At 40.1% G+C, this 16,035-nt stretch overlaps 1 protein-coding gene and 1 long non-coding RNA gene across 2 annotated transcripts; one reads left to right on the forward strand and one right to left on the reverse strand.

Moving 5' to 3' along the window:
• Positions 1-8,500: 8,500 nt before the first annotated feature.
• LOC112343123 lies at positions 8,501-9,574 on the forward strand. Its single transcript, XM_024666093.1, has 4 exons — positions 8,501-8,551; positions 8,861-9,194; positions 9,264-9,439; positions 9,495-9,574. Exons 1-4 carry the CDS (start codon positions 8,501-8,503, stop codon positions 9,495-9,497), a joined length of 564 nt encoding a protein of 187 aa, XP_024521861.1. The 3' UTR covers positions 9,498-9,574.
• Positions 9,575-13,454: 3,880 nt separating this feature from the next.
• On the reverse strand, positions 13,455-13,643 carry LOC112343130. Its single transcript, XR_002991180.1, has 2 exons — positions 13,590-13,643; positions 13,455-13,534 (listed from the first exon to the last, which is right to left on the reverse strand). It is a non-coding gene; the product is annotated as an uncharacterized LOC112343130 (long non-coding RNA).
• Positions 13,644-16,035: the final 2,392 nt, after the last annotated feature.

Here is a 16,035-nt window from a genome sequence, read left to right on the forward strand (position 1 = left end):
CAACCTCTTTGTCTAACGCGGATGCGCTACCAGCTCAGACACCTTCCGGCCGTCGCCGACAAGGAAATGACCAACGGAGTCAGCCACCCTTGCTGCTCTGGGAGTCACCCAGCTTACAAAAGTGTGATATGCCCTGCCCGCAGGAACATAGAGAGAGAAGCTAGAGGCCCCAACCCTCCTGAGCAAAGAAACCAAACCCGTCGGTAAGGTTTAGATAGACTACTGTAAACAGGCAGTTAGAGTTGTTTACACGGTCACGCCCTTTTTAACGGAATAAGGAACATCGACAGAGAGGCGGGTTATGTGACCAGTCGACAGTAGCTACCCCATGACTAGAGATTTCAACATGCACACGAAGTGCCGAAGCCAGTCTGCCTATACTGGCCCAAACTCAAAGATCAATAGATGGACAATATCAAAGTCAGAGACAATGATAGCTCAGAGACTTAATTATCAGTGAGTATATCTTATATTAGAACACAAAAGTATTCCAAGTAAGTTATCATCCGATAAACTAGTATTATAGTATAGGAACCACCAAGATCATCATAAGTGGTAAACATAGGATTCACCATCAAACAAAATTCAATAGCAAGGATATCATCAAGTAAACTCAATGATAAAGTTTAACTATTAAAGATTGCAGACAGAATGCCAAACAACTTACGAAAGATAACTCAAAGAACACAAAGTATCATTGACTGACAAGCACAATGCTCGCGAATGTATCATTCGAAGGAAATAACATCCCAATCTATCAAAACTAACTCGAGCAATAATCAATAGAACAGAATGAATGCAGTAAGACCAACAAACACTCACTTCTGCCAACTATCACAAAAGCCAATCTGAATAGATCCCAGCCAACAATACCAAGGAACTCAAGTTGCCTAAGCAAGTGTCAGCAACATCCTACTGATGTCTCAAACCCAAGAGACCAATCCAGAGCAAATCACAAAGAACATGTGATATTGCGAAAAGCCACAAGCCATCAAAGAGAACAACTAACCACCATAAAAGATCATCAATCATCCTATCAATAAAGAAATGCATAATCATCATCGAAGAAAGAATCTACTATCCCGAAGAACAGCAAATCATTCTATACCAACAATAATCAAACAAAACCCTTGACAAGGATAATCAACTATCTTAGATGATAGTCAATCATCACCAATGATTGCTAGATGCAAATACTAACATCAACATCGAAGCTAATGAGCCAAAATGCTTTCCCCAACAACTTCTAACAAATGGAACAATGAGCAATGAAAACTCAAAGAACCAAAAGCTCGAAGAAGTCTATAGCCAAGTCCTGCCTAAGAATGATCACGAGTCTTGCATGAACTAATTTCAATGCTAAAGAAGAAATCATGGTATAACCCATAATATTCTCCTCAACACATCCATAAACTAAACTTCATAATGCCAAAGCTAATGAAAAGCATGTCTGCATCAACCCAAAAGCTAAGCATAATAAAGCTATGCTCGACAAGTGATCACCAAACGATCCTCCATGAATCCATCTATAGCAAGACGTAACTCACGTCATAACAAACACAAAAAGAATCATCAATGATTGATATATCCTAATGCAAACCCAACAAGGGACCAACATCTTCAATATCAATCACTAACTCTTCATCTCGTAAAGCTAGCATAGTCCATGACTGAATCACTTTTCAAGGAAAAGCCGAAGCTCAACCCTCTACTAAATAATCTCGTCTAGAACACAATTAACTCGAACTTGCCACTCAGTTCATTTGAACGTCAACACAGTTGCTAACTAGCAAATGCACAAATGCTAATAACACAAAGCTATAGCCAAATCATCAACACTATCTTCATTGAGAGCAATGAAACTCAATATCAATCCTAAGGATAGATATATCATCTCACCTGAATCTCAACATCAATAATATCAATGACAAGGCATTACTTCAATGCCATCAACATCAGAACAAAGCTAGAAGAAAGCACAAGTGTATCACCACTCAAAGCTCTCTAGCAACCAAGCTAACCAAAGTCAGAGATACTTTACTCAGTATCTGAGACCAATCTCTCAACAATACTCAGTCACAGATAACACTTCCTCAAGGAGTGCATCACCACGTCCAAGACTCAATGAAATCCAACACTATGAACTAAACGCAACCAAATTATATCAACAGAGGTAGAGTCGACATGCCAACATGGAAAACCCATGTAAGTCAAATGACACGATCCTCCGCAACACCATCCGGTAAAGCAAGCCCATCACTGCTAAATCATCATCAAGCGAAGCAAGTGTCAAAAGCCTTTGACAAAGTCTACAAGTAATCACTAGTCGCAAAGCAACTAACAATCACTCTTTCAACTTGCCTTCACAAGACCTAAACACTAAACTCACGTCATCGAGTTATATACTTGTCCAACATGAACGTAATACCCCAGATATGAGATAAAAGTTCATAGGCAAGTACAAACCAAATGACCACTCAAATCCAACTCAACCACGATAAGCTCACCAATGCGTTTAGCCACTAGCTCTGAGCATGCCTTGAAGAGGCTAGCTATGCATGATCAACACTTAGCCGAAACTAAAGTGAAGACCATGAGATGAACTCATATCGGTACACAACCTCCTCATAGACAAAGCTACCGTACGGGTACCAACATCTCAAACTCAAACAACTAAGTTAAACATCACCATCCTCAGCCAAGGCGCAGGGCCACCAAGACCAAGTCAAGATCAGTGAGAGCTCACTACTCTCATAGAGTCTAACGAAATGCAAAGTGCAACTTGCCACTAAGCATAACGCTATAAAAGAAAGGCACAAGGGTCACCTTTCCAGAAAAGTGCAACGGCCACTTTTCTACACTAACTCCAGACTCTATCCAACTCAATTGCCTTAGCCCCAAAAGTCAGCATCCCTTTCGGGCCGCATCATACAAACTACCTACTAAAGTCTAAGCCAACCGAAGTCAACTCCAACCCTTTCACTAGTTTGTATTGGCTTACGAAAACAGAATGGTTTTCAGACAAAGTGATAATAGATCAGCCGTTGGAAAAGTCTAAGAAAATTTGTGGAAAATTTTCCATCCTAGAGAAAGAATGACTCTTAGTCTAGAAATACAAACTTCCAAGACTCAACCAACTTCCTCCTACTAACAACTTCACATAAGTTCACCTCAACACAAATCCTCAAGACCCATAGTATGCTTAAGCATCGAACATCTTTTTGCCCATACTTCCGACATCCAACTCCAATATCCGCAAAAATGCAAAGTGAGCATCCAAAGCTTGTCCACGAAAACCACATCTTCGGATATCCACATTGCACTACACTCTTCTTCAATCACCTTCAAGATACAATGTGAAGCCAAAACACTAACAAGAAAAATGACATGGAAAATCAAGCTTTAAGGAAAATCCTCATCGCTTGAAACAACAATGCCACTTCCACTAACACAAGTGTTAGCAATGTCAATGCTTCAACTACACACTTTCTCCATCCAACAATCTACTCCAAGTGTTAACGGATCAACTACTGAGCTATAGCAAATGAATGCTACAACCCTTTCCAACACTTTATGGGCAAACCCTCAAGAAAACAAAGTACCAACTTAAGCTTAGCATAATGGACCACCATTGAGAATCCAGTCAAAGCTACTATAATGCTACTTCGTGCAAGTAGACTAGCTTCTCCATCAACCACTTTGGGGTTGATCATCGTTTAACTAAGCAACTTCGTAAACACATTGCTCATTATCACATGGATATGATATAGAAATCACAATGACTTGATCATCAATTGAGCAACACCACGGGCAATGCCAATGTCACTACTACAAAGGTTTATGTGAGTATCAAGTGCCAACTCAATTTGACAAAATGCAACATAAATGCCACACTCCACCGATAGAGACTTACAACACTGAACACCACTAACTTTTGTTCACAACATGAACAAGCTCATGCCACTCTCTTTCTGACCAAACTCAACACTAATCCAACACCAAGTTACTCTAGGAGCAATAGCAAGGTTCCCCAGAAAAGAATTGAGCATTGTAACCCAAGTCTTCCAATAGCAAGTCTAGACAAAATGGTTTAGTGCTTCACCGCTATCCATCCCACAACTCACCATTTGTAAGACCATCATCTCCAAAATGCATCAAGGTAGGGAATCTTGATTGCATGATGTGAACACAAGCAATGAGTTAACACCTCGTTGCAAATCATCTCTCCAAGAAGAGAAGATGATTTACGTGTTTGATCCTTCGTCCCCAACGACTCTCTTTTCGGTCTCATCTTTGACCAAACCTCAAGCTTGCGTTCGCACTGCCTTCAGTCCAATCCAAGAAAAGTTTATGAGAGAGCACAGCAATGATTACTTGAATCAATAGACTAATCCCTACAGTCTTGATTAATCCACTTGTAACCATGCCTAAGAAGGATCCATTAGTGCTGTTCTAAACAGCTACGGACTAATCTATTTGCCACTCATAGAAAACCCAGGGAAAGGTTTTGCTTTAACCCATGGTACATGGAACAACTCATGGAACCACCGATAGGCTAACATTAATCCTGCCAACTCAAAGTGCAACCTTGAGTTGCTAATGTGCCTCACTCACGAGTCCAAGCGTAAACTCGTGTTAACGGAGCATCTCTATCCATCCTATGAGCCCAAGAGCAAGCTCACATCATAAGGTACAACAAGGTAACAAAATCCATACCCAAGTAACGATTGCGAAGTCTTAGCACCCAAACGTGTACCCACTCGGATCATCGTTTTCATCTCTGCGTATGCAACGAGACTAGTTGCCCAATCTCATTGTATAGTACTCGCTGAGACTCTTCCTCTGATACCAAATGTAGCGCACGTGGTTTTGACCCTTTATCCTATGGTGATTTACCATAGGATAACACCACGAAGCGGAACCTAAACCCTCTTTGTGCCACGTGACAGATGCCACGTGTCACATGCCACGTGTCCATGCCACGTGTCCATAAGAACCCGAGGTTCAGGGCCTTGGGCCACTGAACAAAGGAACGGTGCCAAACTCCCAAGCATGGAGCCAAGGAGTGTCGGAACCAAACCACGGAGCAACTCCCGAGCATAAAGCCCAAGGAGCGAAGGGACAGGAGCCCGGAGCGACTTGGAACAGTCCTAGAGTAACCAGCATCCCAATGCTAGGACTAGCATGCAAAACGGAGCCAAACGGAGTCTGGCGCTATTTCGGCATACCGGTGGCCTAACGCGAGGACATGGGTACTCCACCAACTAGCATGGAATGGAGTTTGGGCTTAGACCCAAGCCGGACGCAGAACAAAGACAGGCACGCAAGTGGGAGCTAGACTATGCCTCAGGTTGGTCGGCCATGCCCGACCTACCCACTATCCCTACTATACTTTTGGAACCCCCCACAGCCCCCCCCCCCTTGAGGAACACACGCTTTGGGCTTTCACCCCAAGCCTCCCTTAGTATCAGGAGTTAGTCTCTGGGACAAGCTCGAAACTTACTAAATATGGAATGTCCTTAGATTGCGAATTTGGACACGGGACGAACACCATTGTGTTCAGGACAATCTCTACATTCCGTAGATATGCCAAATGAGCAAAATCTGGACACTTTCCATAAATAGCATTTAGGACCGAAATGAGACTAACACAAAGGGCATGATAGCGAGGGTGTTTGGCAGACACGGTAAGCTATCATCTAGCGATATTGAGGGACCAATCTCAATATCGCGGGGGTTCTTGATACTAGCAAGTGCAAGCCAATGACAGGAGTTTCTCAAACCAGGCCGAGTATGCTCAGCAAGAAACACATAGGGTTCCTACCTTATGTTTATCCGATCTAAGTACACGGTCATTGACCAGTTTCTCAACTAGCTCAAGTGGGAAACTGATAACAGGTCCAGCAATACCGACCTCCTACCATCGTGGCAGTAAGGTAAGAGTGTCCGTAAGGACTAGTCGACAAGTAACTTTCGATACCCGAAGTCACATTCGCGACAATTCACCTTCTTGATGTCATTTTCAACTTTTAATTTGGCTCTTGTTTAAAATAATGTCATCAATAGTCTCTTCATCCTCATCATGAACCATTCTCTTCATTAGGATCAGCATCCCCCCCTCTTCCCCAAAAAGAACAATTCCAATGAAATCAACAAGCCTTAAATTCCTAAACCATGAAATATTTTTAGAATAGTTTTATGGTTTTTATTTTAGATTTAGTAATTTAATTAAGGATTTCTAAGTGGTTTAACAAAGGTTCTTTATGCTTCATTTGTGAAGAAGTTTAAAAAAGTTGATCTTGTGAACTAGTTATTAAAGATGAAAGGGATTTTGTCTTTGAATGTGTATGTTCGTAAATTCTGCAATCATTACTTTAATTTCACAAATGCTTGCTAAAAATGCAATGCTTTATTAATGGTTTGAGTTTGGTGGATGTGTAGCAAAAAGTCAAAAAAGATTTTCTAGCAAAATTGATTGATGCCATCACTGAAGCAACTTAGTCAACTATGGTCAATAGAATGGTTAATTGGGTAGATAATATGATAACCAATTACCCAATGCTTCATATTTAGGTAAGAAATGATTATTATTGTATCAAATCTCATAGAATGAAGATAACAATAACGTTAAAAACCTTTGTTCAGACCAACAAGGTGGAGGGCAAATGTTTTAATTTTTACAAAGCTAGATATTATGGAAAAGGTTGTTTTTTTGTGAAGGATTAAGGGATGTTAATGTGGATAAAGTGAAATTTATTATGGATACAGCTCAAGAGTATTTTATAGTGGCTTTTTCATATTTTGTGATAAAGGTTCAAGAATTTTATGTTTTTTTTAAAGTTTAATGGTTTTATGCACAATAAACTTATGAAAACCAAAGAGGATATTTAGACAAACCAAGTTTCTTCACCACTCTAAACTTTAAAGATTGTGTGGCATGTGGATAAAAGAGTAACTTATGGAACGATAAAACCACTTGATTTTTTTGAAACCATATCTTATTTTTCAAAGAAGAGAAAATGATGATATTTCATCTTTAATAACTTTATTTTTGGACTCAAGTTGACTAAACATTAAACTTGTTGTTTTTGTTTGCTTATGGGATGGTAGTGGATATACTTAGAATATGCTTCAATATTCTAGGATATTCTACCATTGTTATCCATTAAGATTAATCTTGTATTGTTTGATGGGACCAGAAGTCATGAACAGTAATGGTCATCTATTGCAAAGCAAATTCTTATTGGCACTGAAGTTTGTATTGGACAACGCCTTCACAAAATGTAAGTATACCATTTCTTTGATCGAAGGAGGGAAGTACCATGTAAACTTTTGCAAAGGCATAAAACTGTTATGGTAATCTATAAACATGTTTATAATTTTAAACTTTCTTAAACACTTTCTAGTATATTCTTTTTATTCTAAATGGTTGATATTCAATAAGATTAATCTTCTGTTTATAAACTATAAATGTGCTTATAATTATAAACTTTATTAGATCAATTGGATTAATAAGTAAGAATAAGCAAACCAAGCATTGCTATATGCAACACATAGCAAATTATTAATCTAATTTAAGAAGATTTTATGAGAGAATACAATAATGACTATATGAACTTTGATCCAGTTATAATCATACATAGTAAAGATCCACTAGTGTCATACTAAAAAGTTATGAACCAACTCATTTGCCACTTATAGCAAGCCTAAAGGAATTTTATTTTTACCTATGACACTATAGTAATAACTCATCCAATAAATTAACATTAATCTTGTCAACTCATTAAATTGCTAATGTAATTAATACATCTCAATAAGTATAAGCAAAACTTTATACAATATGGTAGATGACTTCCTAAAAAGTCCAAATTCAAAAATTTGTATTTGGGGTCATATGTTTAAATTGATATTTGGCTTGTCATAAGATTTAACCAAGAGAGGATACCCAATTTTAAGCAAGTACTATCGAGTGAGTTTGGGCAATATATTTTGTAACTCAGTAGTATTTAAACTCAAAAATGCATAGCCTTAAAAAGTTAAGTCCCATGACACTGCAAACATTCGAAAACTAGCTTGAGAAAAGAAAGCAAAACGCATAAATCTCCTTATATTAAAATGTTAATGAATCATTTTTCAAATTGTTCTTTTTAATTACTAACAACTAACTTCTTGTATTCTTTTTATATAAATAAACAAATGAGATAACATTTCAATAGACTTTATTATTAGTTTGCACAAAATATTTTAAGGAAATAATGCTATCTAGATTGTTATGGATTAGTTAACAGCTTCTCAATGAAAATGAAGATGACAATTTAACCTTTTATACTTTATACTTTTATACTTGTTTGTACTGATTATGGTGAGCCTGGGAGTGATTAGGATCTGCAAATAGAAAGTTCACTGTAAACCTATTTCACAAATACCTTGGCAAAAATTACACAACATGCTTGGCAGCAGTCATGCCATTCCCATCACAATCTCTTTGCGTGAAGGCTGAATGCGTTCAGCCCTGAAATTGAACGTTCCATGCTTGATCTGGGAGTGGGACGTATGTGAGATTTTGGGATGAAATCATTGCAATGATCTGATATTCTCTCACAGTAGAATTAGTGCTCGATATGGATAATCACCCACCAGAACTGGCAACATTTTCCAAAGAACATGAGATAATCTTCATATATAGCATACCTTCATCTTAGTTGTTCTTATCCATTGTTCATGAATGGTCCTAGTACCAAAATCCATGCGTTTCCACTGCCTACAACTCTTTGTAGTTTGCAAATGGCGTGAACACACAGTTCAATTATGATTCATGGGTATTTAACCACATAGGAAATGGATCTTCTAACCATCTCAGGCTAAACGACACTTGAGGGTTTTAGAGCACGATATCGGAGCGCTGCTGCTCGCCTTGCTTGCTAATGACGCTTCAGGTCAGTTTGTTAGTGAGTTTAACTCTCTTGCTTGTTCTGGGTTTACTGTCAAGACCTTGTTTGATCTCGACAAGCACTCGGTAAATGCCTTTGGCTTGTATATGGACCTGCGGAACAAGTTTGTGTTGGCGCTCGATTCTAGTGGCAATCGTATATGGAAGCTGAGACTGCCACTCTCGCACGCTACTGACGATCCTCATACCCTTGGGGAGCGTCTGGAAGAGGCGCCACTCGCTGCACGGGGAATTCTCGACTGGAGTAAGCACTAGAGGCTTTTCTTATGCTTTGTTTTGTGGCGCCAAAGCTTAAGATTTTTTTTTCCTCTAGATAGCAGCTTGGAAGCTCTTGCCGGTTCACTTGTGGGGCAGTCCGGCTATGTCGACGGCCCCGCGGCAAAGTCACTTTTTAATCGCCCACAAAGCCTTGCTATTTGTGACAATGGCACGGTCCTTGGGTGGATACGAGGAACTTGGCTATACGCAAAATCAGCAAGGATGGCGAAGGTATTTTCGTTTTCTCTTTTAAAATTCTCTAGAACATTTTTTCTGTTTCCAACAGTGACCACCATTGCCGGAGGTAGATTACATTTTATCTTTCAAAAAAGAGAAAATGAAGGAATTTAGGGCTTGTTGATTTCATTGGAATTGTTCTTTTTAGGGGGGGGATGCTGATCCTAATGAAGAGTATGGGTCATGATGAGGATGAAGAGACTATTGATGACATTATTTTAAACAAGAGCCAAATTAAAAGTTCAAAATGACATTAAGGAGGTGAATAGACTCAATGTATAGCTTGACTTTGGATGTAGAATTTCTAAGAACACACATATAAAAAAAAACCAATCTATCTACAATCATCTATATTCCAAAACTAGAGCTAGAGAAAAAAGCCAGTTTGCCTCCTTGTTCTTATCTATACTAAATCTCTCACACTTCAATATAGCAGTGCCCCTCAAATCAATGTCCCCCATCTAAAGGAAACTACCAATCATCTCATATCCAGGCTGCCCCAAAAATCCTTCATGTGGAGCTTGTGGACTCTTCCCTCTTTGCACAAAAGCACCAGCTAAGCCTGAGTGTTTGGTTGCCAGCTTGCTTGTAGAGCTTGAGAGCAAAGGTGGACATTTTGAGACATATTCTCAATATATCCCACGAAACAATGTTTTTCTGCAATTCCAGCATCTCATTACATCCAATAGAAGAGCTCAAAGTGCATGTCCCATGATGATTATATTCCATACAACCAACGTTGTGGTTCTTCATCCTCCCAAATACTTCTAATGCTTCCACATGTCCATGAGGCTGCTCATGACAAATACATCAGCTTCATATCCACAATTTGCACCCATCCTGCATGAATCTTCCATGCTCCCACACCTTGCATACAGATCCACTAGACTCCTTGCCACGAACATGTCAAGATCATAGCCCGCCTTGCAAGCTGCCGAATGAAGAGCCATTCCTTTCTCGGCTTTGTCATTTTCTTTAGCTGCTCCCAAGTACTGCGAAAACTTGCTGAGCATGCCACACTTGGGAGTAGAGTCCAAGAGGTTTAGAATGTGGAATCTTTTGTCTACGTATAAAACTTCTTAAAGTTAATACATTGTTGCAGTCCAGAACTAAGCTTACCTCTTTTGCTCATAAAAAATCCAGTTTCCATCCTGGAATCAGCTGGCATGCTTCTCAAGTTGACAGCCTTGCTACTACATGCTGGAAAAAGAGATCAAGTGCCAAGCTACCTTTAGATCTATGAGTGGAGATGAAATATTGCAGGTCTACATGCAAATTCTTGCCAATACAAATTGTTGCTCCTGAACTCACAATGATAGTCAGCCTCTTGCTGTACCCACACAATGACTCCTCTTTTTCTTTGTCAGGAATGTTCCATGCAATGGCCCCTACGTCTGAAACCTACCCCTGATCCTTGAGAGCAGCCTTGAGAAGCCATCTTGTCCCTATGTGCGTGAGTTTTATCCCATAAGTACAAACTTATGAATGATTCCACGTTTGTCAGTGTCCAAGCTTCTTCTGAACTTTGCCTACAGTTCCATATGCACGTAGGCTGCAGCTTGCTTCTTGTCTGGCTATAACATTCTTCCACTTCCCAAGTGATCATGGTCGGCTTGAAACAGAGCGAAATGCCAAACCAACACTCCTTTTTTTCTTATAATTTTTATAACCATTTTGGTATCCACTACATACTATTTAAATTATAGCCTTTCCATTCTCCAATTATATTTAAGTTATAGCCTCTCCATTATTTTTTCTCTTTCTCACTCTAAAAAAATAATTAGCTAATAAAAGATACCTGAAATCAACTCTTTTTTCAATAAATAAAAGTCGAAATAAATCTTAAAGCATAAAATATAATCCACAAAGGCATCGTTTTCGCCATCTCAACAGCCTCACCACCATACAGTGAAAGTGCTCCAGATCTGGAGTTACCTACGATCAGCTCATTGCCTGGGTTGCTGTGTCGATCAAGCCAGCATCGCTACACTCAGTGAGGATGAATTGAAAGCAATCCCATCCGGTTTTAAGACTTCCAGAACAAAGCCGCAAGTGACCATAACTCAGCAGTTCTTCACAGTACTACATGCTCAGCACCAGTGATACTCTCGCTTTGAGTTGGCCACGGACGCAATGACTTCGTCTCTATATCTGGAGATAGTCAAGTGAATTACCTTCCCAATTGCCACAGCTGCCCAAACCTTCAGTTCTGCTACGAAAGTTTATCAGCATCCGTTGAAACAGCTCGTCCGGTTCGTTGTGCTGAGCATAGCCGGCAATCAAGATAGTCCACGATGTTGCTTCCGGGGTATTCGTTTAAAAACTTGACGAGGCTTCGACACCTTGCATAGAGATTGTCGCGACGAATATAACCTTTGCAGATCGACGAAGCTCTCTGTGTCTTCTTCACTCCAAACACTGGAACAGGTCTTCCAATGCAGTATCAACCGTTTGAGCGTCCAGATCACAGCCTCGGTACTTCATGAGAGCAAGGCATCGTCCGTTGGCGCCGTTTAGAGCGAAGCCAGAGTGCATTCTAGACCACACTAATCCCGCCGCTTAAACCTCTCGAGCACTCGCTATGCTGGTAGCACCGTACTTTCACAAGCTCATAGTCAGAGAATCGTCTTCCTCCTGTGCGTTTAGCACTTTAATCCTCCACTCGGGCTCTTTCTTCTCAGTCAGAGAATCGTCCACCACAACTGCCAGAGGATTCGTCACTTCGATCCGCCACAGAGGGTCCTGAAAGATCGCATTCCTGCGCTGTTTCCTTCGAGATAACATCCATCGCACTAGCAAAACGCACGCAAGCAGCACCAAGATCGCAACCAAAACCCAGAGAAGAAGCTGGAGCAGCGACCAGGGCGTCCTCCGAGCCACTGTAACCACTGCCGCGGGTGTTGGTGTGGCCATCGCTGCGTTGTGACCGTCGCGACGGTGGTGGTGGTGGTGGTGGTGGTGGCGGCCTCCATGATGGTGACCATGGTGATGGTGGTGGCCTCCGTGATGGTGACCATGGTGATGGTGGTGAACAACCAGAGGAGCTCCATCACCGTGATGATGATGGTACACCGCTGCTGCTGGAGCTGGATCGTGGTGGCGAGCATGATCAAGGAGAGCAGGCGCTGGAGCTCGATCACCAGGGTGGTGGCCACGAGCATGAACGAAAGCAGCTGGCGCTGGAGCTGGAGCTGGAACTGGGGCGCCACCTTGAAGAACTGGAGCTAAAGCTGGCGCTGGCTCGTGGCCTCCATGAGATGCTCGAGGACGGTGGTGTCCATGTGCTGCTCGATGCGTTGGAGCTGGAGGGTGTGAAGCTCGGTGATGGCCGCCATGCCAGGGCGCTTGAGCTCGGCGGCCAAGCGTTGGAGGCCCATGATCGCGAGAGACCATAGCTTCTTGATGGAGAGAAGCATCCATACCTGACGAAACCTCGCGTTCCGACATCTCGAATAGAAAAATCCAAGCGAGAAAATATAACCTAACCCTTGACTTGGAAAAAAATAGTAATACTTTTGCCTTTGTGAAAAAAGAGAATGGTTTTTACGCTGTGGATTGCGCGGCGCCCAAAGTCATCGTCGTCATGGAAGCGTCCCGGTACTGCTGGTACTCGGTCACCAGATCGTTGAGATTGCTCTCCGCCTCAGAGAACTCGAGCTCGTCCATCTCCTCGGCCCGCCGGAACATGAGCGTCAACTTATCTGTAAAACAATTGGAAAAACAAATTTTGTGTGAGCACATTCTTAGCTGTGCTTGAGCTTGTCCTTGAATTCCTGCTGGAACTTCTCCAAATACTCAAGCTCCATAGTCAAATTCCTCGAATCCGGAAAAGGAAGAGGATGAGAAGGAGCAACAGAAGCGTCCAAGTTGGGAGAGTTTTCCATGAAATCAATGAGCTCTGGAAGCTCATCTAAAATAATGTCATCAATAGTCTCTTCATCTTCATCATGACCCATACTCTTCATTAGGATCAGCATCCCCCCCTCTCCCGCAAAAAGAACAATTCCAATGAAATCAACAAGCCCTAAATTCCTTCATTTTCTCTTTTTTGAAAGATAAAATGTAATCTACCTCCGGCAATGGTGGTCACTGTTGGAAACAGAAAAAATGTTCTAAAGAATTTTAAAAGAGAAAACGAAAATACCTTCGCCATCCTTGCTGATTTTGCGTATAGCCAAGTTCCTCGTATCCACCCAAGGACCGCGCCATTGTCACAAATAGCAAGGCTTTGTGGGCGATTAAAAAGTGACTTTGCCGCAGGGCCGTCGACATAGCCGGACTCCCCCACGAGTGAACCGGCAAGAGCTTCCAAGCTGCTATCTAGAGGAAAAAAAATCTTAAGCTTTGGCGCCACAAAACAAAGCATAAGAAAAGCCTCTTGTGCTTACTCCAGTCGAGAATTCCCCGTGCGGCGAGTGGCGCCTCTTCCAGACGCTCCCCAAGGGTATGAGGATCGTCAGTAGCGTGCGAGAGTGGCAGTCTCAGCTTCCATATACGATTGCCACTAGAATCGAGCGCCAACACAAACTTGTTCCGCAGGTCCATATACAAGCCAAAGGCATTTACCAAGTGCTTGTCGAGATCAAACAAGGTCTTGACAGTAAACCCAGAACAAGCAAGAGAGTTAAACTCACTAACAAACTGAGCTGAAGCGTCATTATCGTGCTCTAAAACCCTCAAGTGTCGTTTAGCCTGAGATGGTTAGAAGATCCATTTCCTATGCGGTTAAATACCCATGAATCACAATTGAACTGTGTGTTCACGCCATTCGCAAGCTACAAAGAGTTATCATCAAGCAAGGCAGTGGAAAACATGGATTTTGGTACTAGGACCATTCATGAACAATGGATAAGAACAACTAAGATCCATCGAGAAAGGTATGCTATATAAGCTTTAGGATTATCTCTTGTTCTTTGGAAAATGTTGCCAGTTTGATTATCCATATCGAGCACTAATTCTACTGTGAGAGAATGTCAGATCATTGCAATGATTTCATCCCAAAATATCACATACGTCCCACTCCCAGATCAAGCATGGAACGTTCAATTTCAGGGCGGAACACATTCAGCCTTCATGCTAAGAGATTGTGATGGGAATGGCACGACTGCTGCCAAGCATGTCGTGTAACACATTTGTGGCAAGCCCTATAATGTTTGTTATGGATTAGTTAATGAAGAGCTTCTCAACGAAGATGACAATTTAAACTTTTGATTAGGATCTGCAAATAGAAAGTTCACTGTAAACCTATTTCACAAAGACCTTGGCAAATATATATCTAGATAGCATTATTTCCTTAAAATATTTTGTGCAAACTAGTGATAAAGTCTATTGAAATGTTATCCCATTTGTTTATTTATATATAAATGATAAAAAAATTTAGTTGTAAGTAATTAAAAAGAACAATATCTAAAATTTAAGGTTTCAATATATAGAGATTTAGAATATTAAGATATTTAGGGCTAAGCATTTTTTAGTTTAAATACTACAAAGTTCACTCAATATTACTTGTTTCAAATTTGGTATCCTCTCTTGGTTAAGTCTCATGATATGCCAAATATCACTTTAAGCATATAATCCCCAAATGTAAACTTTTGAATTTGGATTTCTCAGGAAGTTAATTTACCGTATTGTATAAAGTTTTGCTTGTACTTATTAAAATGTACTAGACACATTAGCAATTTCATAAGTTGACAAAATTAATGTTAACTTATTGGATGAGTTATTACTATAGTATCATAAGTGAAAATAAATTTCCTATAAGCTTGCTATGGGTGGCAAATAAATTGGTTTATAATTGTTTAGTACGACACTAGTGGATCCTTACTATGTATGATTATAAGTGGATTGAGGTTCAAATGGTCATTATTGTATTCTTTCATAAAAAAAATTTAAATTAGATTAAAAACAGAAAATATAATGTTTAGTCAAGTTGAGTCCAAAAATAAAGTTATTAGGGATGAAATATCATCATTTTCTCTTCTTTAAAAGATAAGATGTGGTTTTAGAGAAACCAAGTGGTTTTATTGTTCCATAAATTACGTTTTAATCTAGATGCCACACAATCTTTTAAAGTTCAGGGTGGTAAAGGAACTTGGTTTGTCTAAATATCCTCTTTGGTTTTCAGAAGTTTATTGTGCATAAAACCATTAAGTTTTATAAAAGCTTGAGGTTCTTGAACTTTTATCACAAAATATAAAAATAAATACTCTTGAGATGTATCTATAATGAATTCCACTATATTCACCTTAACATCCCCTAACCCTTCACAAGAGAACAACTTTTTCTATAACATTCAGCTTTGTAAAAATTAAAACATTAACCCTCCACTTTATTGGTCCAAACAAAAGTTTTTAACTTTATTGTCATCTTCTGATACAATAATTGTTATTTCTTCCCTAAATGTAAAGCATTGGGTAATTGGTTATCATGTTGTTTACCTCATTAACCATCCTATTGACCATAGTTGACTGAGTTGGTTTAGTGATGGCATTAATCAATTTTGCTATAAAATCTTTTTTGACTTTTTGTTACACATCCACCAAACTCAAACCATTGATAAAACATTGCATCTTTAGCAAACATTTGTAAAA

The sequence above is a fragment of the Selaginella moellendorffii genome, unplaced genomic scaffold, assembly GCF_000143415.4.
Source record: "Selaginella moellendorffii unplaced genomic scaffold, v1.0 SELMOscaffold_134, whole genome shotgun sequence".
Lineage (NCBI taxonomy): Eukaryota > Viridiplantae > Streptophyta > Lycopodiopsida > Selaginellales > Selaginellaceae > Selaginella > Selaginella moellendorffii.

Coding starts and splice junctions, on each gene's coding strand:
- LOC112343123 (XM_024666093.1), top strand. CDS start 8,501: ATGCGTTCAGCCCTGAAATTGAACGTTCCATGCTTGATCTGGGAGTGG. Junction 8,552..8,860: donor GCTTGATCTGGGAGTGGGAC/GTATGTGAGATT, acceptor TAACCATCTCAG/GCTAAACGACACTTGAGGGT. Junction 9,195..9,263: donor ACGGGGAATTCTCGACTGGA/GTAAGCACTAGA, acceptor TTTTTCCTCTAG/ATAGCAGCTTGGAAGCTCTT.